A 26,910-nucleotide genomic window follows, 5' to 3' on the forward strand; every position below is an offset into this window, starting at 1 on the left:
AGATACCCAACAGGGTGCACCACGAGAAGGTGAGGATTGGACATTAGGTCAGAAGCCCTGGTTTCTCTGCATTCCTTTAAAGGCTATGTGGAGGTCTCCTCTCAGTTATACAGCTTTGTCACTTAAACACCCCTTTTTTTATTTTATATATATATATGTATATATATTATATGTTAGATTTTTTAATGACTTAATTTTTTTATTAAAAAAATCCAGTCATTAGAAATTTATTTATTAATTAATAAAAATCCATTTATTAATTAGATATATCATCTAATTAATAAATGGATGATACATGTGTCATCCATTTATTAATGGATGATACATGTGTTAAAATTTTAAAAAATAATAAATATTTACATAAAAAATTTGATGCATAATTTGTGCATCTTATACTGCAAAGAATTTTTTTTTCCAAAAATTCAACATGGAAAATGTGATGCATCTAATACAATGGTGCATCTTATAAGGCTAAATATACAGTAATTTGTTTATAAATTGCATATACTTTATTATTATACAATATTATATACAATATTAATTGTATATATATTTAATTAGCTGAAGGAGAAAGTATTTAAATTGTTTTTATGAAATATTTAGCATTCAATGTTACAAGATCTTTTAATAAACATCTCATCAATTTTAGGCATATCAAATTAAGAGTTTAAAGTTTGTGACTTTTGCAGTTATGAGCATAGGTTACTGTGCACATTGAGTTTGAGACTGGAAACTACTTGCACATAAAATATTTTTCATGTGCACATGGACCAGAAAAATTAGAGGGATTATTGCAGGCAATGTAATTTCATATTACAGATACTCATGACTGCATCTGTGCATAAAGTTTATTATTTTCTTTTTAAGCATTCATTCATTCAAGTTTTATTGTCCCATTTGCTTTGCCACATGGTGCACTATATTCTTAAACCTAAAAGATGTTTTGATAGGTCAGTATACTAAACAACCTGAAAGATGCAACACATGCATACTCAAAAAAAAAAAAAAAAATGGTGTTCTTCATTTTCAAAAAGCTATTGAAGGGTGAAGGGATAAAATAACAGAATAGGAAAATTTTATTAGATCTCCTATGTTAATTTTTTGGGCTGTTTCAAAGTTAGCCACTTTTAATATTTTTGCAAATTTTGAGGCATATTTTCCATAGACAAACACTTTAATCAAGGTCATTTTGAGAATACATATTTCACTACATGAATAATTGAAGTGCACAAAAAATCAGACTTGTAAATTCAGAATAGGCCTTGCAGAGTGGAAAAATAGCACTTGGAATAACTATAGCAGGTGGCTGCCATCTTGAAAAAAAAATAGTTCGTCTTAAAATGCAAACATGAAATAAAAAAAGTACACCCACCCTCACACACCTTGAGCATTAAAATGAGAGTAATAAATTGGAAATTTGATATTCTTTAAAGAAGCTGTGATTAATTTTAAAAGTCTCTAAAATTGTAAGAATTCTGTGCATCTGCTGAATAACAATGGCTGCTATGATTAATAAGATGCCAGGAAAAACTTTTAACATATATTTTTTCTATCATTTAAAAAGATAGGATAACAAAAAATAACTCATGTTCATCAGAATACAAAATTATGTGGCTTCAATTAATTTTTAATTTGATGATTTCACATTGAATGGCCTTATAGCAAACATCACTCACTCACTATACAAACTGTTAAAAAGACCTGACTACTGTTAGCACAATACTAAGGTTCTTACTAGATTGATATGGATGATGTTTTTCATAGAATGGGGAAGAACAAGAGGCTATTTGTGGAAGCTGTATGAGGAGTGTGTAAGCAAGAGGGGGTGAGGAGCAGATTTTTTGCATGTAGAAGTGGTGGATGATTAGAATGCATTGCCTGAGAGTGTTGTTGTGAATATATTTTAGGCATGATATGATAAACTGTGTGTGTAATAGTGAGACCTTCCACGATGAGTCACTTGACTCCATGAAGTTCTGATAATAATAAATAAATAAAATAAAAAATAATAATTATTATTTTATACAAAAGGGAAACTCATTAAGGTCGGTTAATTTTCTAGGATCCTTTCCTGAATCTGATGGCGGAAAGCTGTATAATACTTGTCTGGCATATGGACCAGATGGCAATGTTTTAGCAAAATACCGCAAGGTATGGTACTTTTAGAATTATCATTGCATAAGAAGCATGTTGTCATTTGAATTTGAATCATATAAGTTGATGTTAATGAGTTTTGTTCTTATTGTTATACATAACTATCAAAGTCTGATTACTTTCAATATACAAACTTCCTAAAAAAATTTTAGACCATTTTAGAATAAAACAAAAAACACTATAGCTCTCACTTGCCAACTATCATAAAGACAATCGATATCTGGTTATTCTGATACTAATCATACTAATAAAGTAGGAGTATTTTCATAGCACTATAGTTTATTTATAAGGAAATAAATTATTTAAGTTACAAGTGATATATAATAGCAACATTTTGTCTTATAGCTAAAAATTTTTGTATAGGCAACATATTTAAATATATAAATTGAAGACGGCAAGAAATTCTTGGCGCTTAGAGAGTGGTGAATGAGTGGAATGGGTTGCCAGAGTCAGTTGTGAGTGCTTTGTCTGTTAATGGGGTCAAGGAGAGGTACGGTAGATATTGTGTTGATAGTTTTGGTCTCCCACGATGAGTCTTAGGACGTCATGGAGGTGCCAATGCAATAATAATATTATATTCTTGGTTTAATCCTTTATCCAAGTGTAAACAAACAAAGTTTTTGCATGATGTATCTTCATAACTGGGCTACTTGTATAGGCTAATGAATTCACATTTTGATATCTCTTCTTGGTCTGACTCCCATAGATGAGAAGTCAATAAAGTTTAAAACCGGACTAGGTAGTGGCCGTTCCCATAATACTTCCATATCAGTTTCAACCTTTATTGAGGTCTTATCAGTGGAAAACTTCTGTGTTACCATGATATTTCTTCTTGGTCTGGCTCCCACAGATGAGACATGAATAAAGCTTAAAACTGGACTGGGTAGGGATCCTTCCCATAATACTTAGCATTATACACATCTGAAAGTGGTGTGCATTATTGGATACTAAGGCAGTTGATGTGAAGTCATTAGCTTCTATATACAACTAGACCAATTGTGAAGAAACTATGCACACAAACTTGTTTGTTTACACTTGGATAATGGATTAAACTAAGAATATAATTTCTTCACATCTTTAATTTATAGCATAACCAAGTGAAAAAACAAATATTAGTGCCTTAAGTGCCTCCATAGCACAATTGGAAGAACGACAGTATGTTGCACCCTTCAATTGGAAAAGCCTAAGTTTGATTCTCATCATGATGGGAGGAATCTTTATGTGAGCTTTTTTCAATTGAAAGTGAGGTAGCAGGGTTTTTTCTCCTGGAAACTCATGTTTTTCATCTCGCATACAGACAAATCACCTTTCAGGACACATACAATTTACAGACAGAAATTACTAGTGGTGATGGGCAGTAGATGGTGGTGGCTTAGATGATGGTAAAGGATAGAAGTGGTAGAGATGAAGTGTTGTAGAGTAGGCGCCCTCCCTTGATGAGTCTTTGGACTCCTTGGAGGTGTCATGAAATAAAATAATAATAAATATATGTTGCACTTATTGCCAACATCGTTGACCGAGTGGTTAGCATATCCTCTCTCCAACCAGCATGCTGCATGTTTGAATCCTGCCGAGGGTATTGATGTTTGTGATGTCTTTAGATGGAAGGTGAATTCCATTGCCCGGTGTGTGAGACCACTTCTTCACTTACTGAAGGCTTGAAAAAGTTCCATATTTGGTCTCTAGAACAGGGTTTCCTGATTATATAAAGAATATAAAAAATAAAATAGAAATAAACTCCTAGCCCACTCACAGTACCTTATATACCACAGATTTACAACCTTTTGTGGGTAGGAGTCACATTAAAACAAAATGGAAGAAAGAAAAGAAAATTGGTGTATCAAATTATGTGTTTTGTCACTATATAGTTGCAAAGCACCAAATCTGATGCATGGATAATGTGCTGAAACTCATATATCTCTTGATAACATGCATTTGCTGGCCTGGTTGGCCGAGTGGTTAGTGTACCTGCTCTCCAACCAACATGTTGCAAGTTCGAATCCTGCTGTGGACATGGATGTTTGTGATTGTCTTTAGGTGGGAGATGAATTTCATGCCTGGTGTTAGACCACTGCCCCACTTACTTGGAGGCCTGAAATGGCTTGAAAAAGTTTGGTCTCAAGAGCAGTGTTTCCTGACTATGTAAAAATAAATAAATAAAATTACAAAAAGTATATAAAATTTATAAAAATCCTTAGCCCACTCACCTTACAAATGTAGTATTGGTTTATAATAACCTTTCATGGGTGGGAACCACATAAAAACAATAAAATATTATAATTGATTCTTGTTATGACTCTACATTCTAATTTTTGGAGTTTCACACTTTAATGGATTTTGATAATTTCATATTAAAACTGATCCAGTTTAAATGAGACCTGAACTATGTTAATAAATTTTAGTATAGATCCCATTTTGTCAAAATCTGTCTGACTGGTGTCTATCAGCCACTTAGTAGATTGATGGAGAAGAAAATGCACTAGTTAGGTGTGTTGTTTAGTGTTGAAAATCAGCAAAAACATGGCAAGAAATAAATATGTTAGAAGTCAGAAAATAATAGCTTTTGAGCAAAAAAGGTAGTAATGCAAAAGACAGAGATATACTTGTGGAAAATTAAATGATTTCAACAAAACATATCCATGAAATGAAAGGATCCCATCTTATACATATTAGATTTTACATGTTAAGCCAAAACCTGTTATGATTAAGTAATAGGTCATAAGTTGTCTTTCCATAATCTGCTATATCTGTTATTTGCATGAGTTCTTTGATTGTATGTCTATTTTGTAGAGAGAAAACATGAATTTTTAGATGAAAAATCTTTTCACTTTTGGGTGGGACCATCTAACTCACATTCAATTGAAAAGCTCATATAAATGTTACTTGTGTCATGGAATTCAGTCTCAGGTCCTTTAGTTGCAGTTCAAGATTAAAACTAAAGGGAACACTTTCAGACTATGTTATGTGAAAGGATGTTAAAGGAATGTTCTTGAAACCTTCACATGTTCATGGTGAATAATGATGTCATGTACTTTTTTATCCTTGCAAGGCAAACACACAGTGAATTATTGTGTATGTTTTTACCATTGAAACCAAAATTGTATAGAGTTGAAATAATCTGTTGCTTTTAGACTATAACCATTAAAATGAATTTCTATATTTGGTGATACATTAAATTACTAATGAATAGAGTGAATTACATGGTATAATCAAGAGAAGCAATTACTTATACATTCAAGTTCTTAAAATTGAATCATTACACAGAAAATAAATGACCAATAATTAAGATAATTTGTATGTGTGTAATAACAATAAACTACAGGATGGAACAAATTATATATGATCATGGAATCTAAAAATATGAATCAAATTAACTACAGATTTAAGATGAAATAAAAATTGTAATCATTATAATGTTAAAGAAATACATTGCAGAAAAAAAAAACAATAAACTATGTCTATATAGATTCATAACTGTCTCAACATAGTGTGTATAATCAAATGATTCATGAATTTTGAATACATTTAGAGAATGAGTGCAATCATCCACATTTGTTCTATTCCTAGAAGGTTTTGAGCTGTTAAAACTAACTGAAATAATTGCCATTTCTTTTCATGTCTGTTTTTTTTTTTAATTAATTAATTTTTTTCATTTGGCAAGAACAGTTCCTTTTTTTTTCTGTAAGTAATTATGTAAATAATTTACTTTTGTCACATGATTTGTAGGACAGGGAATGTGTAAATTACTAAGATAGTGCTATATAATTAATTTTGCATTATCACAAGCTTCCTGTCAACAATTTCACAGCATCTGACCACCTTATGTTCATGCACTCACCTAAAGATAAAGCAGTCAGTCAACATGAATTGGTTAAATAAAGGACTATTTTTGTGCATATCTTTACTAATAATTGTGTTTAAGTTTGTGCTTCTGAGTTTCACTGTTTTTTTTTTTTTTGTTGTTGTTGTTGTTATAAATTTATCGTCTCAGTCTTATATCTAACTGTGCTTGTATCTGTCATGGTGGTCGCTAGATTTAAGTTTGTTGCCCAGGCCACCCACTTAAAGACTATATTATTCATAGCATAGTCAAGCATTTCATAGCATGCTATACATATAACATGTACACATCCCATGAGTTAAAAATGTAACAGGTGAGGAATGACAATGTATACATGCATTAAATGTAGGCAGTGAGAAGTGCTGGTGACATAAGTGTTTCAATCTCAGAATTCAGCAGAAACAAAAGTAGTGCTTCAAAAATTGGTGAGTGCTGACTTGTGAATACCAGTAACATGTTAGAGGGGAGACATGAAAGATGTATTTACGGATTTGACTTTGAGCAGCCTGGTGGAAAGATTTGTTTTGTCTGATGACTATGATTGTGTGAGTGAATGTTAGATGAAAGCAGAATGTATGGAGAGAGAGAGAAAGAAAAAAATAGAAATGCTGAGAAAGGAGTTAGAAGGCATGAGTTAAGGAAGGATGAATGAAAGATTCTATAAATAATGAGGAGAATGAAAGTAGGTGTGGGTGAAGAGCATGAGAGAGAGAGAGAGAGAGAGAGCAAGGGAGAGAAAACATGAAAGAATAAGAGAGAGAGACAGGGAAAGAGAGGAAACTAGAGAAAGTTGAAAGAGTATTGGAGCAAGGAATAGAGAGATGAGAGGAAGGAAGGAAAGTAGAAGAGAAAGGAGACAGCAATTGGAAGCAAAAAAGGGTGAAGGATGCCAGTTAGAGAAGAATGAATGAATGAAACTGTTCGGAGTGTCACATATGGAGATTCGATTATGTATAGATTAGAATGCCAAAGGAGTGCTTGCTGGGAGGAACAGTATAGATCGCAACAATGGCAATGAAATGAGTGAAAATATAGAAGAGATGATAATGATGGTTGGCACTGAATCACCTCAGGGATTGCGTGAATCATGTAAATGAGGTTTCAGTTTAATGTTAGTGATATTGCAACAGAAATGTGTCAGAGAGAATATAGTGAGTGCATTGCCTTGGCATGATTTTTCCTCAGTATGATAGTGAGAATGTATAGGATGAGATGTCTGGAACATATGGATGCCTGGAATAAATTTGAGGATTGGAGGGAACTGTATGCAAGAGGTGGATTACTTTATTAACCCCAACTGAACATTACCTCAGAACGGAGTTTCAAAGTCAGTACTATCAACATAAGAAGCTTCGATGGCAAAGAAATGGAGCTAACTGAGGAATTGGATAAGTACCAGATCAACATAATAGGGGTGATTCAAACAAAAAAGACAAAAACTGGTGAGATCTTTCTGAGCAATAAATACAAAATATTACATTCAGGCAATAACAATCAAGAAACAGAAGGAGTAGCCATAGTATTCAACACAAAATATGAGGCTAATCTTCTTGAATGGCAGGCAATTTCAAGTAAAGTGATGTGGACAGATATCGGAATGGGGAAAACTGGACAATGAGACTTATTTGTGCCTATGGTCCCACAGAAGGTTCTACTAAGGTAGAAGTGGAGGAATTTTTTGAGGCTTTAGAAAAAGCAACTGACACAATGAAAAAGGAAAAGTTGGTCCTTGTTGGGGATCTAAATAGCAGAGTAGGAAATGATTGTCAGACATACAAAAATATTTTGGGAAAATTTGGAGAAAAGAGCAAAGCTAATAATAATGGCAAATACCTGTTGGATTTCTGCTCAGGACATGGACTGGTTACTAACACCATGTTCCAACATAAAAATGTGCACAAATTCACATGGAGAGAAGAGGCAAGGAATAAGAAAAGTCTCATTGACTAAGTTATTGTTGATAGTGATGTTTTCTCCCTGGGGCATGACACTAGAGTGTACAGAGGATTTGAAATTGAAAGTGATCATTATTTAGTCTTGAGCAGGATAGAATTGAATTTCATATTGAAAAGAAGAACATGTAAGAAAGTTTTAAAGCGAATAAAAGTTCAGTAGCTCTCAGATATGAACTGTGGACTAAAATACACAAACATTATTGAAGAAAAAATGAAAGAGTTTGAGCATAGGAACGGAGATTCAGTGGCAAGCCCTGAAAAAAACATTGATTGATTCAGCCAATGAGGCATATGGTAAGGTTCTGCAAGGATAGAAAAATCAGAACTCCATGGTAGACACAGGAAGTTGAAGAGGCAGTAAAAGAAAAGAAGAAAGAATATCAAAAGTTCCTAGCAAATAAGTCAGCTTGTGCACTTAAAGAATACAGAGACAAATGTAAGATAGCAAAACACTGTGTAAAACTAGCTAAACAAAAGTCATGGGAGGACTTTAGTAAGAACATAGAAAATAAATATCAAGAAGGTGGCAAGATATTCTGGAGGTTGTTGAAACAGCTCAGAGTGCTGTAAAAGGAATTAGAGATGATAAAGGGTGACATGAAAACTGGAGAAAAAGTTATGCTTGAAGTCTGGAGTAATTACTTTGAAAAATTGCTAAATGAAACAATCAGTGACATCACAGTGGAAAAACTGTGATGTTTTACTTCTGGTTAGAAGTAAAACACTTGACCGAAGACTAGAGACCAAAAATATATAAGAGTCCTGAGAAAGATTAGGAGTGTGAACAGATGGAATCAGTGGCAATATCATATTAAAAACAAAAATATTAGGAAAGAACTTGTCATTGTTAGCATCCAGGAATGTGTTGCAGAGCTAAACTCAGGTGGTATGGTCACTTAAAGGGATTGGAATGATTAACAAAACAGGTGTTCTCTGCCAGGTTGGCAGGAAAAAAGATCCAGAGGAAGACCAAGATATAGGTGAATTGATACAGTAAAAAGTGCCTTAGAAGATAGAAATATAAGATCTGACAATGTTGGAGTCTTGACAGATAAAAGATTGATTTGGAGGAAAATTGTAGATAGGAAGTTAGTAATGATGTAAATTTTTCATGTAGTACTGTCGTATCCTGTACATCCCTTGAGGGTACATTTCAGGAATTTGATGATGATATTTAAGTCATTCTTTCTGGAAAAAAATCAGAGTTGGTATGTACTGAATTGTTTGTGGTAAAGCAGGAGGTGATTTTCCTTTGTTGCCTGTACAGTAGTTGGAGGAGAAGACTGATGGCAAAAGTTAGTCTTTTCTTTAGGTGATGTTACTGTTTAGATACGAGAGATGTGGAAGCACAGAAGTTACACCTACTCTCCTATACAGTTGACCAAAAGACTCAATTGCTTTTTGAGTGGAGGCAAGTTTTTTTTTTTGCATTTAGCACTTGGAAAGTCAGCTTTGGATTTGCTGATGACTTTTTTTTACATATGTTGCAGACTGTAGTGTAGGCTACATGCAAGGCTAGGGTATTTGACTTGAGCTATTTAATGCATGTTGAAAACTGACAAAAACAAAAAAAATACTGATCAAAATTTCCATTAAATGCTGTTCTGAATTTTCAGGTTCACCTGTTCGACATTGATATTCCTGGTAAAATTACTTTTAAGGAATCAGCATCGTTAACTCCAGGGAATTCATTTTCAACATTTGACACACGTAAGTAACCAAAGATAGTTCTTTGCTAATTATTTATTACTTTTTTGTACATTAAATCTAGTGACTTTTTTTTAATATATGTTTTTGGTGTAAATTTTATATATATATATATATATATATATGTATGTATGTATATATATATGTATGTGCAATCATGTGTGTGTTTTAATGTAGCTCCCACCTGCAAAAGGTATTTTTTTTATTTTTTGGAAATCTATAGTATGTATTTACCAGGGACAAATGTCCACGTGTGCTAGATGTGCAATACACACCCATAGAATAGCAATATTGTCAATATTATATTTTTGCATTTATTTTGCATTTAAAGACTCCCCATAATTGTTTCCTGGCTTTGCGTGATTCCTAAAATTAAACACCATATACTAATGCTTCATGAAGAGGACACTTTTCGGCACCTAAACATTGCATCGCATTTGTGTTAATAGCCTAGGTGGTGTGGTCACAAATACAGATACCTTTGAGCACTTTAAATAGATGTGCAGATGCCACAGTGTATCAAATTCTTAGCATTCCAGTGGTTTTAAATGTCCCAGACGGCGAGGCAGGGTATGCATTGAGACAATAGCACACAGAAGTTTGTTAGTATTTATGAATGGTTATTGTGTGAAGCAATCCATTTTACACAAATTATGGACTCTACAACCGTGTTATAAATAATTATTTTAATTTCCCAGTGTTTCACCCTTAAAATTAAGTTAATCATCTGGAGTATACACATATATATATACAGAGACAAGCTGAATTACATTTTACATAGTATACTGGAGAGACAATGATTTGATCAATGGTTATTCTACTGGCCTGACCTCTACTGAAAATAAAATAAAATTACAATAAATAAATGAAATAAAATAAAATAAATTAACTACATCAAAGCTATATTCTATTTAAGACAACATCAGAGAAACTTTCTTTCATATAGATAGTTTTGTTACAGAGAAAATGATATCCTAATTTAACATGACCATTGCTATATTAGATTTAGGATCCTGGATTACTTATGGTTCTATTTAAAATTAACTTTTAGGGAAAAAGGTTAAGTGGGTAGAATATGTGCCTTCCATATGTTTGGGATTTTTAGACCATCATTATTGTTAAGATTAGAGTGATAAGAATCTCACAGGCTTCCTTAAATTACCTTCATACCATGTTTTGGTGTGATGTAAACAACAGGTACTTTTCCAGTCAGTTCTATGTAAAGTGTTCATGGCATGATCAGAAAGACCAGCTTGACCATAGGTATTATATTTAATGTGTCGTTTATGTTCCTTTTATCTGATAGGAATTGTGCATCCTGTTTCTCTTATATAGGGCAAATTACAGGTGCAGTGAATACGGTATACCGCAGGGTGGGTGGATCCTTGGATGTGTTGAATAAGTTCTTTAATTTTGCAGGAGGTTTAAAGGTGGCTTTAAGGTTGTATTTTTGTAGTATTCTGTTTATTTTGTCTGATATCCCTTTAATGTATGGAATGGTTACAGTTTTATTATAGTCTTGTTTATTTTTATTTTTAAATGAGGTGTTGTATAGAATTTTGTTGATAGTATTTTGGCTGTAACCATTTTTTAGGAAGGTATTGCTGATAACTTTTAATTCATCTTTAAGTGCTTGTTCATTGGAGCAAATCTTCAAAGCCATATTTTAAAGTGCATTAATGACTTAAAAACAAGGAAGATTTGAAGATTTGCTAATCATTATTAATATACGGATCTGAGAATGAGTTTACTTTTTAGTGATGATAGCCTTTGATCAGAAAGATTTCAGTTTGAATTCCATCTAGGTACAGGGAACCTTGTCCGCGTGGTTAGCCTAGTGGCTTTCTGCTTCGCAACCATATGCCTGGGGAAGGAGTGTCCTAGGTTCGATTCCCGTCCACGATGTGAGGAGCTTAAGGATCTTCCTCAGCCATAGCCAAGTTAGCCGGTCTTGGGCGTGGACAGTAGAGTTTTTTCCGCCAGTTTATCTGGGGTTTTTCATCCCGCAAGCAGGCAAACCGGCCCCGTGAACACACAGGTTACAGTCATAAATACTTAAGGCAAGGAAGGCAACGGGAAACCACCTTGCTCATAATCATCTCCCTAGTATGGTAGCATATAGCTACCCCTCCCAGTCATATGGCAGAAGGGAATAGATAGATAGACAGGGAACATTAATAAAAGCTTTTCACTTGAAAAGCTCTTAATTTTTTCTCTCAAAATCTCAAGTTTTCATATATAAGGCTATGATATCGCTGCATCTTGACTGCTGCACACAAATTTGATCACCAGGATTTCTTGAGGATGAGGAACAAGCTGGAGAGTATTCAGAAATGAGTGATCCAGCTGATGACATCTGTGCTATGTTCCCTATGAGAATAAATTGGAGGCATGTGGATTCCAAATTCTAGTTGGCATGTAGAAAAGAGGGGACATTTCCTTTGTATCAGTCTTATAAATTCCCTTAAATATAAAGAGAACAGGCTTCATTTCGGCGATATAAACATTAACTATATTTGGCATGAAACTCTGATTCCAATCTTTGAGTTTCTTATTCAGTTTTAAAACAATTTGGGATCTAATATCCCCTTAATTTAATTAATAATTATAAATTCCCTTTAATAACTTATAAGTTTCTACCATGCATCCCCTCTTTTCTGCTTATCAAGTAAACTTTGCCGCTCACACACCTTCAACATTTCCTCATAGGGAGCATTCCACAGACCTATCACCATCTTGATTGGTAATCTATGAATCGTCTCCATCACTCCTGATTCCCAAGGAACCCAGGTGACCACATATGTGCACAGTAGTCAAGATGTGGCCAAATCACATCATTATAAAGAAGGATAATAACTTCCCTCTCTTTTAATTATTAGTGTGTTTTTCAACATCCACATAATCCTTTGAGCTGTTTTACCAACTTTTGCAGTATGCCCTCTGAACTTCAACTCTCTGTCCACTATTATCTCCACGTCCCTAGTCTCGTCACTTTCCTGCAATCCAGTACCATGAATGTGATACATGGTACATAACCTTTTCAACCCAAAGTGCATTACCTTTCATTTTGCAACATTAAATTGGCAACCATTGTCCTTTGCCCATACTGCCAGTTCATTTAAATGAACTGGCAGGATATCTGTATCATATTTTTATTGTCCTCCCCAGTTTACATCATCAGCAAATGACTGAATACCCTTCCCCATATCATTTCCTGTATCCTTAATATACAGAATAAATAGTAGTCACCCTCATTCTCCTAGATTCCACTCTACCATATACTATACTGTGGTGTCTGTCACCTCTCCCCTCTCTATTTATACCACCACCTTCATATCCATTTCGATTTTTTTTTTTATATTGAGCCCATACACGAGAGGTTGGTTGATCAACCTATAGTACATTAGTACTGTGTATGGGTAGTGGGTTGGGAAAGGAGGAACTTGTTTATTTGGCTTAAATGACTGTATATTGTATTCCTTGTGAAACACAACAGACCTATCATCATATCCATTATGTCTACCTCCCCATTGTCCATTATGGGAAGGGAGACTGTTCCACAATACAGCAGTTGCAGGGATGAAGGAGGAGGAAAAGAAACTTGTTTTGTTTGTTTCTAAGTGCACTGTGAAGGGATGTTAGGCAGCAGCTGCACGTGTTCCAACGAGCCTAGTACTGAGTGATGGAATTATTGATGTTATTTCAGATGAGCATTTCCCATGTCAATATTTATAGAATATACATATTGCAGAAACCAAATGTCTGTGCAAAAGTGGGGGAAGTGAGTTGGTAAGAGATGGGTCATTAATAAATCTAATTGCTCTCCTCTGTATTGAGTCAAGCATTTTGAGGGATCTTTTATGGGCTTACCCCATATGTGGGAGCAGTACTTGATAGCTGGGTGGATTGTGATTTGTATAATGTTAGCAGCTGCTCAGGAGTGAAGTAACGTCTTGAGCAAAAGCGAAATCCTAGTTTTTTTGAAGCTGAGGATACAATGGTTGTGATGTGCTTTTGTCAGGATAATTCCAAGAAGAGAAATCTCAAACTGTCTGGAAATTTGGGTATCGTCAAAAAGAATACCTGGAAAAAATGGTTCCTTTTTATGAGAAATAGAACAAAACTAGGTTTTATTAGCATTGAAATTGATTTGCTCCTACTTGTGTAATAGTTTTCCATGCAGTATTCTGTCAAATGCCTTTTCAAAATCCACAAGTATCATAATATGAGGGGTGTTTAAAAAAAGACTGAACTTTTAAAATAGTGCGCCAACCATCACAGAGAGCACACTGCAGCTACTGAGCACACCTAACAGCATGTTTTGACAACAAACTGCCATTTGTCCCATTCTGCTATGAGCATTAGTCGTCAAGTTACATTCGCTGAAGTGACCACGTGTGCAAACTTTTTCGGATTAGTGACAAAGTGACAATGAAAGAGCCTGGAGAAATGTGTGTGTGAAATTTTGCTGCAAATTTGGCAAACATTTTACAGAGACATTTCAATTGCTTAACCAAGCATACGAGGATGACTGTATGAGCCAGATACAGTGATATGAGTGGTTTGAGTGTTTTAAAAAGGGCTGAAAGTCAGTCGGTGAATATCCCAGGCCTGAACAACCTTCCACATGAACAGACGATGACCGTGTCGAGAGAATTTGTGCTGTCATTCATGGAAATCATTGTTTAACTGTCTGAGAAGTTGCTGACCAAGTGGACATCGGCATAGGATCTTGCCATCAAATTTTGACTGAAATACTTCAGATGCATCATGTCAGTGCAGAATTCGTGCCGCATTTGTTGACTGATGATCAGAAAGAGAACCGTGTTGAAATCAGTCAGGAACTGCTTGCCATTGCAAACGGTAATGAAAACTTTCTTAAGAACATTATAACAGATGAGACATGAGTTTATGGCTGTGATGTTGAAACCAAGATGCAATCGTCACAGTAGGTGGGGGAAAGGGACTCCTTGACCAAAAAAGCATGGATGAGCCAGTCAAAGATCAAGATGATGTTGGTTGTGTTTTTTTATTGGAAAGGCATTGTCCATTATGAATTTGTACCACTTGGTCAGATAGTAAACAAAGAGTTGTACCAGGAATTTTAGCACATTTGAGGGATGCTGTGTGCATGAAGAGGCTTGAATTGTGGGAAAACCAGACTTGGATGTTGCACCAAGACAGAGCTCATGCGTCGCTCCTCATCTGCAGTTATATGGCAAAACATCAAACATCCATTGTGGATGTCTGATGTTTTGCCATATTCTCCAGACTTAGCCCCAGCAGACTTTTTCCTGTTTCCCAAACTTAAAACCACTTTGAAAGGATATCATGTCCAAACCATAGAGGAGATTCAGGAAAATGCAATAAGACAACTGTGCACATCACAGAAAGTGTGTTCCTGGAAGCATTCCAACAATGGAAGAAAACGTTTTGAATGGTGTATTGCCAGTAGCAGGGACTACTTTGAAGGGCACAGTACTTAAAATGTTGTAAAACGAACATTTATAGCAAAAGTTCAGTCCTTTTTAAACACATCTTGTATTGCCATTTTACTTATCTAATTCTGTTGACTCTATTATAAAATGTAAGTTAGTACATCAAGGATCTATTTTTTTTACAAACCATGCTACCCACCATAGGGTATGATGTTCTATCCATGCATTCATTCCTGGATTTTACATTTAACCAACTTCTTCAGTACTTGAACCACCACTCCTAGGATTGGTGTGTAATTTACTACTTCTGTCTTAGAGCTACTATTATGTAATGAAACTATCTTTCCCTCTTCCCACTCCCTTGGGACCTTGCCAGAGCTGAGACTTAAGCAACATTAACAGTGGCACTAGTATTTCTCTTGCACATGGGCCAACATGCTATCCAGTCCCACTGCTATGTTTGCATGGATATTTTCAATATACTGAGCACCACCTGTTCATCCATCCCAGTTTCTCACATCAATCTCTCTCTCTCTCTCTCTCTCGACGGCAAGTTCAAAATCTCCACCAGACTGATACTGATACCCTTGCAAAGTGATTACTTAATAACTCGACTATTTCTTCTGCTTTCATCACTTTCCTGTCATCAGTGATGATTGAAGTTTTCCTTCCATAATTGTTCTTCATCTTGCTTGCCATGTAGAAAAAAAAATTCTTGTGGCTTTACATTGACCCACTGAGCTAACTTTCTTTCATATCTGATATTAGCCTATTGTACCATACTAGTCAGTCACCCTTCTTGCTTTCACTTTATATTGTTCAAAAATATGCTGATCACCTTTTCTTTATATTCCCTTCACAATGTTTTTTTTTTTTTTTTGAATCTCCTGCTTTATATGTCATTACTCCTCCACTTAATCCTCACTTGGTTTACCCATAACTTCCTGATTCTAGGTATGCAATTCTGCTTCCTCAAACAATCCCTGACCCATGCACTACTGACACTCTTTCCTTGTAGCTTCTTATGCCATGTCCCCCACTCAAAGCTGCCTCCTAAGTTCGTCATAATCACTGCCTTTCTAATTCCAAATTAACTTTTTCCTGTTACTTTGTCTTTCCCTAAAAATTAACAGTTATTTATCTACAAGAATAACTTTTTCCTGACTTTGATTTCTACATGTTTAGCAATGAAAACAAGACTGCATGGTCACTTTCTCCAATCGGAGGTATAGTGACTACTGTTGTTATTGATACTTCTGATGCTAGTTCCAGATCGAGCACTATGAAGTTCCATGTCTCTCCAGTCTATCTCAATATTTGAATTCCACCATAATAATTGCTTGACCTGCAGTTACTGTACTAATCTGCTAAAACATTGTAACTATCTCTCTGTGTACTTCCTGGTATATAGCAGCAACAAAGAATATAGTTTTTCCTGTTGGCATCTACCCTGCACTTGATAGCCTCCAATAAACCCTTTCCTGCAGACCTAAAATCTTCCTTAACTTCTGTTTTTATGATAGTTGAAGTTCTTCAGTTACCATCAGCAATACCCCTCCTCCTGTCCTGTTCTCTCTACCATCCCTGTAAATACAGTATCCTAAAGGATTAGCCACGTCAAGCTGACTAATTTCAAAAACTCCTCTCCTTTATTTCTATTACTTCTTTCATTAGTGTACATCCATTTCAACATCCCTACAGTTACCCTTATGTAATGTTATTACCGACCCATTCAGAATTGAAACCTGTGTAACAGCATTTGGCATTGCATAATCATTTGTGTAAACACATGCATTTGGTCTGGGGGACTGAACCTACACTTGACTATATCTTCCCCAAGTACTGCTAGCCTCCCTGTTTTTGCACTTCTAACATCTCACTGAACAACACATTTTCTCTCTTCCTCTTCTCCCCTCCCAATATCTACCTCCAAAACCATTCAAATAAAGTCAATAAAGCATATACAAGTCCTTTCAGCCATCATATTAGCTCCACAATCTATAAAGTGCATGCTATTCCTCCTGCACAATCTTCTCATTGACTCATTAGCGATCATGTTCTTTCATCTCATTTCAGTCCTATATATATGTTACGGTTAAAGTGATAAATCTGGTTATTATTAATAATTACCAGTTAAAGTGAATAATTTGTGAGAATTAATCACTTTAACCGGTTAAAGTGAATAATTCCTAGAGGAGTCTGGTAAATGTAATAAAAACATGTTTATAGGTTTTGTATATAGGTTTTCATTCTCAGTAGAAATTATAACAGGTTAGGTTAGGTTAGATTAGTTTATAATGAAAAAAGTAAGGAAAGTACTTCTTTTGCACTCAATGAAATCAGAAATCATTATAAACTAACCTAACCCTTTATCGGTTGGAAATCATTATAACCTAACCTGACTTAAACTTTATCGGTTGGAAATCATTATAAACTAACCTAACCTAACCAATAAAGGTTAGGTTAGGTTAGTTTATAATGAAAAAAGTAAGGAAAGTACTTCTTTTGCATTCAATGAAATCAGAAATCATTATAAACTAACTTAACCTAACCTAAATTAACCTGGATGTTGCATGTTGAACCAGAGTGTAGTCAGTTTGTCGTGGGCAGATTAATGGGGATGAAAGATAAACGTTATTGTGAGCCGAGCTTAATGATTGCGGGCAGATAAATGTGGATAACAAATAAACGTTGTTGTTGTGGGCAGATGAATGGGGATAATAGATAAATCAGAGAGGAACTGATCAGTGTTTTTCTCCATTGATGAGGAAAGAGGTACAGCAACGACATTTATCTATTATCCCCCTTCATCTGCCCACAACAACTTTTATTTGTTATCCCCATTTATCTGCCGCAATCATTAAGCTCGGCCCACAACAACGTTTATCTTTCATCCCCATTAATCTGCCCACGACAAACTATGACTACACTCTGGTTCGACATGCAACATCCAGGTTAGTTTAGGTTAGGTTAGTTTATGATTTCTGATTTCTGAGTACTTTCCTTACATTTTTCATTATAAACTAACCTAACCTAACCAATAAAGGTTAGGTTAGTTTATAACGATTTCTAACCAATAAGGGTTAGGTTATAATGATTTCCAACTGATAAAGGTTAGGTTAGGTTAGTTTATAATGATTTCTGATTTCATTGAATGCAAAAGAAGTATTTTCCGTGCTTTTTTCATTATAAACTAACCTAACCTAACCTAAGCTGTTATCATTTCTATTGAGAATGAAAACCTATATGCAAAACCTATAAACATGTTTTTATTACATTTACCAGACTCCTCTAGGAATTATTCATTTTAACCGGTAATTATTAATAATAACCGGATTTATCACTTTAACCGTAACATATATACTAAGGTAGCAGACTCACAATGTTTAATTTCTCACTATTTTTATCACTTCTGTCAGCAACTCTTTCATATCTTCTCTCATTGCGTAGAAGAATGATTCACCTTTTGAATCAATTCATTATGATTCAAAAGGTGAATCATAATGAATCATAAGAAATTCAGAAATTGAACATTTTACAAGTGTAATACCCTTGTCTCACAGCTTTAGTTTCTTTTATTTAATCTAAAGCAAGTTTTTTAAGCCATCAGTAAGCAAAAGTGGTGACAGTGGTGGTCTGCACTAATCTATGAAAATAATTTTCCACTTAAAGACTTGTACACATCCATGGTATGATAGGATTAGAACTTGGTCTTTTTAAATGCAAATTGAAAAGACCAAGTATCGCATTGGTCACATACTGATAAGGTAACATTTTTTATAAATTTGCCAATAAAGTTTTAGAGCAATACTTTAAATATATGGCAATCAATCATAGTTTCCATACAGATATATGGAGACTCTGATTGCTGGGCAGGTTGCACAAGTGGTTAACATATCCTCTCTCCAACCAATAGGTCATGGGTTTGAATCCTGCCATGTTTGTGATTGTGAGATGAATTGGGAGATGAATTTCAGTGTGACAGTACTGCACCAATTATTGGAAGGCATCTAATATATATTGGTGGTTTTTCTCTAGAGCAGGGTTTCTGGACTATGTAAAAAATAAATAAATAAAAATTAATAAAATAGAAAAAAAATCCTTAACCCACTCATCATGGTGACAATATACAATATGCCTATAACCTTTCATGAGTGGGAATGATATAAAAAAAAAAAAAATACAGCGGCAGGATTAGATGGGATATCAGCTCTCATTTTGCAAGAATGTGCAAAGGAACTGACAATGCCTTTTACTAGGCTCTTTAATTTAAGTGTCAGTTTTGGTAGAGTTCGAAATAATTGGAAAGAAGGCAAAATAATTCCTTTCCATAAGGGAGGTTCTAAGAATGCACAGCAAATTATAGACTAATCAGTATCTCAAAAGTGATGTTAAAAGTACTGTAAAAAGTGATCCAAAAGAGAATTCAAGAATGGATGGATAAGAATATGATACTTTATGAGGGGTAGCATGGCTATATGACTGTATAAACTGTTGGTTATGCTTTAATAATTGATTAACTTTTTATAATAAAGTGACAGCTGAGTTGGATAAAGGAAATGGCTGCATGATGATGATGAGGATTCTGCTGAAATTTGGAAAGGTATTTGACAGAATATCACATGGAATTCTGTTATGCAAATTAGAACAAATAGGAGATGAGTATGACATTGGTTATGTGAATAAGAGATGGCTGCTGGACAGATATCAAAAGGTGGTATGTGGATTAGAAAAAATCCAGGAGAAAGCAGGTGGCTAATGATGTGCTGCAAGGTTCCATGCTCAGACCAGTTCTGTTTAATTTGTACATTAATGATATTAGGAAATAATCTTAAATGAAATATTCAGTTATTGCTGATGATACAAAATTAGGTAGAGTAATAGTTAATCAAGACAATGTTGAGAGCTTGCAGGATGATTTAAATAGGCTGTCAGTATGAGCAAAAGATAATGGGTGTCAGTTTAATATGGAGAAATGTAAAGTATGCATTTTAGGTTGAATAGATTACAAGGTGTATACCACATTGATGGAAATGTACTCCAGAAAATAGACGAAACTAGGGATTTAGGGGTAGTGGTAGACAGAGAGTTGGAGTTTAGAGGGCATGTTGCTAAGGTTTCTAAGGTAGTTCATAAGATTGCTCAGCTGTTGAAGAACACACTAAGAAGTAGAGATAAGAAGTTGTTGTTCCTCTTTATAAGGCCTTGATACATCCTCAGGTCTGATCATCTTGGTTTCTTGGAGATGAGGAAGTGGTGCAGAGGATTCAGAGGTGATGGACCAAGATGTAAGTGGTGTGTGGAATGTTCCCTCTGAGGATGTGTGGACTGCAGAAGTTGGTTAATAGGTGAAAAAAAGAGGGGATATAATAGAAACATTTAAGTTGCTTAAAGGGTTTTATAGGATGCAGTTGAAATGTTTCAGCACTTGGCTAGAGGGTGCTGAACAAGAGGTCATCCTTGGAAGGTGAGTAAAGGCACAATTGTTAGGAGTGTGAGGACTAGATTTTTTGCTTAGAGAGTTGTGAATGAATGGAATAGGTTGCCAGTGTCAATTGTGAGCTTTTTGTGTGTTAAAGGGAGAGTTATGAGAGATTGTGTGGATAGTATAATATAATATATAATAAATAAAGTCAGATTGCTCCCTCGAAGCTATGATCATCAAGCAAAAACTGTCATACTTTGGACATATTATGCAAGCAAATGACAGTCTGGAAGAAAATGATGCTTGCTAAAGTTGATGGAAGCAGAAGAAGAGGAAGACCAAGAATCAGATTGGTGGATGGAGTTAAAGAAGCAACTGGAATGTGCTTGGAAATTCTGAAAGATATGGCCAGGGACAGATCTGAATGGAGAGTGTATGTTCATAGAATCACGAAGTTAAAAACGACTCTATGGAACATAACACACATATAATAAATAATATTATATACTATATTTACTATTATATACTATATAATATAATAATAAGGATAGTATATAATAATAATAATAATATTCAAAAATATTTTTAAAATTTAAACATGAATTTTCACTCCTGCCAGAGAATGAGAATGAAATAAATTATACGTTTTCTTGAGTAAAATTTGCACTACTTTAAATAACCATATAGGTGATCACTGTATATCAATCATATATATATATATGAATATGTATATACCAGTCAGCAGTTTTGAATATATTCTGTTTATGTTAATGTGCAAGTTAGTATTTTCTCTTTTACTGTATAAGTATGTAATGATTTAAATTGATTCTAGCTTTTGGAAGAATTGGTTTGGGAATTTGTTATGACCTTCGATTTTCCTTGATGGCCAGTATATATGCACAGAAAGGTAAATTTATGTTTTTGTGTTTGTGTTGTGAAATTTAATATTTTAATATTAAATATTAATAAAATTTTTATGCTTCTGCATGTTAAAGTATCATGCAGAAAGGATTGGTATTTATAAATCAAAGGATATTGATTTCCCAAAAATCCTGTCAACACTATGAAGGTAATTTGTTCTGGAGTGCCATAACAGTTTCTACCTAAACTTGGCCCTAATATCTCAAACTTCAGCTTCATTTTTTTATCACTCCCATATGCTAGTGACTGCAAGGCCTTGAGTCTTGTGGTCTCTCTTGCAAATAAATATCATATGTGAGCTAATTCTTTTCAAGAACTGTCGATATATATTAGTATTCTATTCACCCAGTAGAACAAATAATATAAATTATAAAAATATATGTCTATATAAAAAAATACCTATAGGACTGTAATGTATACACACACAATATTTTTTAATTAAAAAAGGAAATATCTGCAATATTTCCTTTTTGAAATATCATCAATCAATAAAAGACTAATAAAAAAAATAATCAATCATTTACAATAACAAAAGACTTACATAAAATAAAAAGGTGGGATAAAATGGTACATTTAATGGGATGAATGTTGCACTGATAAGATGCTTTAATTTAACTGATTAAATGGCTAACAAATATATGATAGCTTTGAATAGCTGGAGGTTGTAGGATAAAATGGTGTTTGAATGAGATGAACTGATGAGTTTCTCAATTTTATTGATTAAATTGTTAACACATAGGATCTTTATGTCATAATTTTTTTATATTAATCTCCTACATGAGAAGTTGCAAAGGATATATAACACATTAGTGCAATGCTGCATAAGAATAGAGTTGTCACATTTCTTGGTTGTCAAACTGGGACACAGGACTCGACTGACGAAATTTTGACAACCAAAAAAAAAAAAAAAAATACACATCTTTTGTCTACAGATAAACTACAAATATCACAGTCATGAGATTCTTTATTTTATAAATATAATACAACTCAACTAGAAAAAAAAATCACAGAGACAAATAAAACATTCTTTGTTTTATAAAGATTCTACAATTCAACTAAAAAAATCACAGTAACAAATATGAAAATTCTTTGTTTTATAAAGATCTTACAACTCAACAAAAAAAATCACAGTGATAAATATAAAATATTAGATATTGAAGTTACTTGACTTTATACTTGAATCAAGTATGACACAAACACAAAATTTAAAGAAAAGAAAATGCAAAATCGTTTTTTTAAATTATAACTGTAAGAAATGATACCGTGGACTTATTTTAACTATTTAAAAATCACAAAACTAATATCAGTTATCCTTTGTTTTAATTAAAATATTACTCTTTCTTTTTGAACTTATAACTAGATTTGACCATTTTCAATAGAGCCTTGTTATTCAGTAAATAATCATGCATTTGAAGACAATTAAAATCATAGTTTTCGAGACATTGAAGAATACTTTCAACAGTATTTATTGAAAGTCTATTTCTATCCTCAGTTCACTGGATTTCCATTAAGGAAAATATTCTTTCCATGTTACCATTGTGACCAGGTATAGAAAAAAACACATTCACATATATTATACAAAACTTTATATTGCTCCGTAAATTCCATTTCCATTTTTGAAAATAAATGCCCGTTTTTCTGAAGCTATTTTTTTATTCCACTCTGAAGATTTTAATTCTTCCTCTAATATTATTTTCAATGTGGTGATTTGATTAAATAAATATGTGTCATTTATATCAATATTTTTTGTCTTCAAATATTCAAAACTTTTTTCCACATCTTCCCACTTTGGAATTTAATTTCTTCCAAAGTCATCCATGAAAACACTGAATATTTTTCCATTGGTATTGTCCACTGTTTTAAATATTCAGTCATTGTTTTATAAAATGTTATTTCTTTGTGAAATTCATTAATTTGTTTTTTTTTTAAATTAATCCACTTTCTTCATATTTTTTAATTATTGTATTAACTTGAAATGGTACGTAATTATTATTTTACTTTTCTATTGCTATTTTGACACTAGATTTTATAACCTCTAAAATTTCTATAATCGACTTTTTTCTTCCTTCAATTTTTAATATTTGAAAATGAATACTACTACATTGGCTTCACTAGGAGGGTTTTTTAAAAACTGTAGTAAAGTCTTTGGTGCTTTTTCCTCTGACAAGAAAAAAGATTTAAGAGCATCAAATAATTTTATAGTTTGCTCAATAGCGTAGCAGCAATAATCATCTTGTTTTACAATGTGACAGTAATTTTTTTATATTCTACATCCGCAAATTTGCAAAAATCTTTTAGTCTTTCTGTTTTTACAGTGTATATAGCAAAATAATTATTTTAAAATAATCTGTTCAACATCGCAAGATAATTGGTTGGCAGCGGTTTGTAATGTATTGTGTAATATGTGGGCTGGACATCCAATTCCTTCAATGTGTGCTCCAGTTTCTGTTTTTAGTTTAGTGTATACATTATTAGTACCTTTTCTTTCTCGGACCCCAAAATTAACATTTGCATTGTTGCCGTCAAATCCAGTGCATTTTTTAGTATCGATTTTCAAATCCTTCAAAGTTTGAATGCAAAAATTGGCCACCATATCTGATCTCCCCTTTTAAATTGCTCAATTTCAATAATTTTAAGTTTATGCCGGTCTTGGAAAATAACTGAATCATGATTGGAAAGATGTTTTGATCCTTGTGATTACTAGCATCAGTGCTAATGGAATAAAATGAACAACTTTCAATTTCGTTACATTATATTAATCGAATTAGGTGCAGGAATCCGATTAATTAAACTCGTTGTTTTCGTTTTTGCTGAAGAATACTGCATTGCAATTTTTGAATCACTGAATATTTTCGGTATTAGCCTATTGAGACAGTCTGTAGATGCAAAAGATTGATATTGTTTAATCACATGATAAGCGAAACATAATTCTGCTGCCATAATTTTTTTCTCTTCTGAACTACTTTACTGTTTTACAAAATAATTTGTAATAGTTTTACTTGTACTTGCCCCTGCTACATTGGATTGATGTTTCTCTTTTTTAGATGATCTTTTATATCTGCAATTCCCCATGACTTATACTTAAATAACTGTTACAATGTTTACAAAAACCTTCGTATTCTGTCCCAGTGGTGCACCCAGAGGGTGGCCAAGGGGCCCGGGCACCCCCCCAAAGAAAAAGAAAAAACACTAGAAAATTTTCCAAAAATCTCTTCCTAATTAAAATTCATTTTTTTTATTTATGTTGTGTCGTGTCTTCTATTTCTATACTACTTATGAATTAGCGATCACTGCAGATGCTCAGTCATAGGTCGCATGCGATGCGTAGTGTGTATTCGCAAATCGTCCCCTCAACTCTCTCTCCCCCCCTCAAGGTTAAATCCTGAGTGTCCGGCCCTCCAAGATTAAATCCTGAGTGCGCCACTGTTCTGTCCTACCTCTTTTGATAAAATGATAATTTTCACTATACTTTTCTAAAAATCTTGTCTCTTCGGCATTTTCAGTAGAGCTAAAAACAAATAATGTAATTAGAAACGTTATTATTAATTTCAAAGAATATATTTCAAGTAATTACTAATGATCAAGTTTTAAAATAGTAATAATAATTTAACTTACATAAGAAAACGAAACACAAAATAAAATATAGTAAATAAATCAACAGTCAACGGAACTAAATGCATCTACCCTGGCTCATGGTCGAACAGTATTGTTTAAATGTATGTGATCACTGCAAGTTCCCTCCACACAACATCATGAAACGAGACAGGCACACGGTTAAATTTCGGTGTACAGAAATTTCTGCTAAAAATTTCTTTAGTTCAGCGAAAGCAGATTTCAAAAGCTTTCCAATATTTTGAAGTCTAGTTCCAATATTTTGAAGTTGGCTGTGTTTTTGTTTGGGTTGACTCAGGAAAAAAACGAAGTTTTGGTAGGGTGGTGAAGTAAGTTTTGATGTTAAATGTCTTCATAATTTTTGCCAGTTTTTGGTGATAGTGGGCTTATATATGGCAATTGAATGTGAGTGATTAGATTGGAGTTATCTTCTGGCCGAGGTTGAAGACGTAAATGCAGACGATTAGTTATGCTTCGAGATCAATAGCCATTGTTCAAAAATGTGCTTTTGAGGTAGATGAGTTCAATTTGAAGAACTTCTTCTTCTGAAGTAAGAGATCTCGCTCGATGGGCTAGAGTGGAAATAATACCAAGTTTCTGCAGAGGGAAATGATGAGTAGAGGCATGTAAGTATCTGTCTGTGTGAGTAGATTTATGAAAAATCGAAAATTTGAGACAGTCAGGAAACCTAGTGATCTTGATCCAAAAAGTCTTATAAGAGAACCCGTGCAAGCGCCCTCTCAAGTCATGTTCTTTTCTCCACTAACTATAATCTAGAAGAACACCAACATCAGATAGACTGGAATCTTACGTCCACTATCCATAAATGCAGTGATGAACTTGAGAGACGCATCTTTGAATCAAAAGAGATAGTCCTGGACCAATCACACATGAACAATCATTTAAGCTACAACCTGCCAGACTCTCACAGCTCAGCGATTCAGTTCTGGCACTCTCGAGTCAGTGGTCACTCACGCTAGACCTACCATGCAGACACCAGTTTCAAATTTGACGGTTGTGATTTCCAATTTGTTTATGTGAGAAGTCCATGTTATTTAACTTGTTATTATTTTTTCCATTTTTTTATAATTATTTACACACCTGAAGAAGTCGGCATTCCAACGAAGCTAGTCGTCTTTATTGAAGTTTTTCCTTCCTTTCTCAGTTTTTTAGTCAGTATATTATTATTTAAAAAAAAAAAAACATATATATATATATATATGTATGTGTATATATCATCATCATCATCATCATCATTATCAAATTCCTGCCATGTAGCCTCAAGGGGTGTACAGGATATGACAGTACTACATGAAAAAATTACATCATTACTAACTTCCTATCTACAATTTTCCTCCAAATCAGTCTGTTACTTGTCAAGACTCCAACATTATCAGATCTTATATTTCTATCATCTAAGGCACTTTGTACCGTATCAATCCACCTATATCTTGGTCTTCCTCTGGGTCGTTTTCCTGCCAACCTGGCAGAGAACACTTGTTTTGCTAATCTTTCCTCTCCCATTCTATTTAAGTGACCATACCATCTGAGATTAGCTCTGCTAACGCATTCCTGGATGCTGACAATGTCAAGTTCTTTTCTAATATCCTCATTTTTAATATGATATTGCCATTGATGCCATCTGTTCACGCCTCTAATCTTTCTCAGGACTCTCATATCTGCGGTCTCTAGTCTTTGGTCAAGTGTTTTACTTCTAACCCAGCTCTCAGATCCATAAGTTAAAATTGGTTTGAACACAGTCTTGTATACAGCTAATTTAGTGTTCCGACTAATTTCTTTCTTATTCCATACTATATTCCAGATATTTCTTATTCCAGACTTCCCACGATACCAGCT

General features: G+C 33.9%; 1 protein-coding gene across 1 annotated transcript in view; it reads left to right on the forward strand.

Moving 5' to 3' along the window:
• Positions 1–26,910, forward strand: part of LOC150093889 (omega-amidase NIT2) — a 102,482-nt gene that overhangs the window by 35,560 nt on the left and 40,012 nt on the right. Inside the window, exons 4-6 of the mRNA XM_090413172.1 lie at positions 2,063–2,151; positions 9,567–9,660; positions 21,353–21,427. Coding sequence (XP_090269298.1) covers positions 2,063–2,151; positions 9,567–9,660; positions 21,353–21,427 — 258 coding nt within the window. The remainder of the gene's footprint in view (positions 1–2,062; positions 2,152–9,566; positions 9,661–21,352; positions 21,428–26,910) is intronic.

The sequence above is a fragment of the Typopeltis vanoorti genome, chromosome 23, assembly GCF_054136105.1.
Source record: "Typopeltis vanoorti isolate ZY-2024b chromosome 23, IOZ_Tvanoo_1.0, whole genome shotgun sequence".
Lineage (NCBI taxonomy): Eukaryota > Metazoa > Arthropoda > Arachnida > Uropygi > Thelyphonidae > Typopeltis > Typopeltis vanoorti.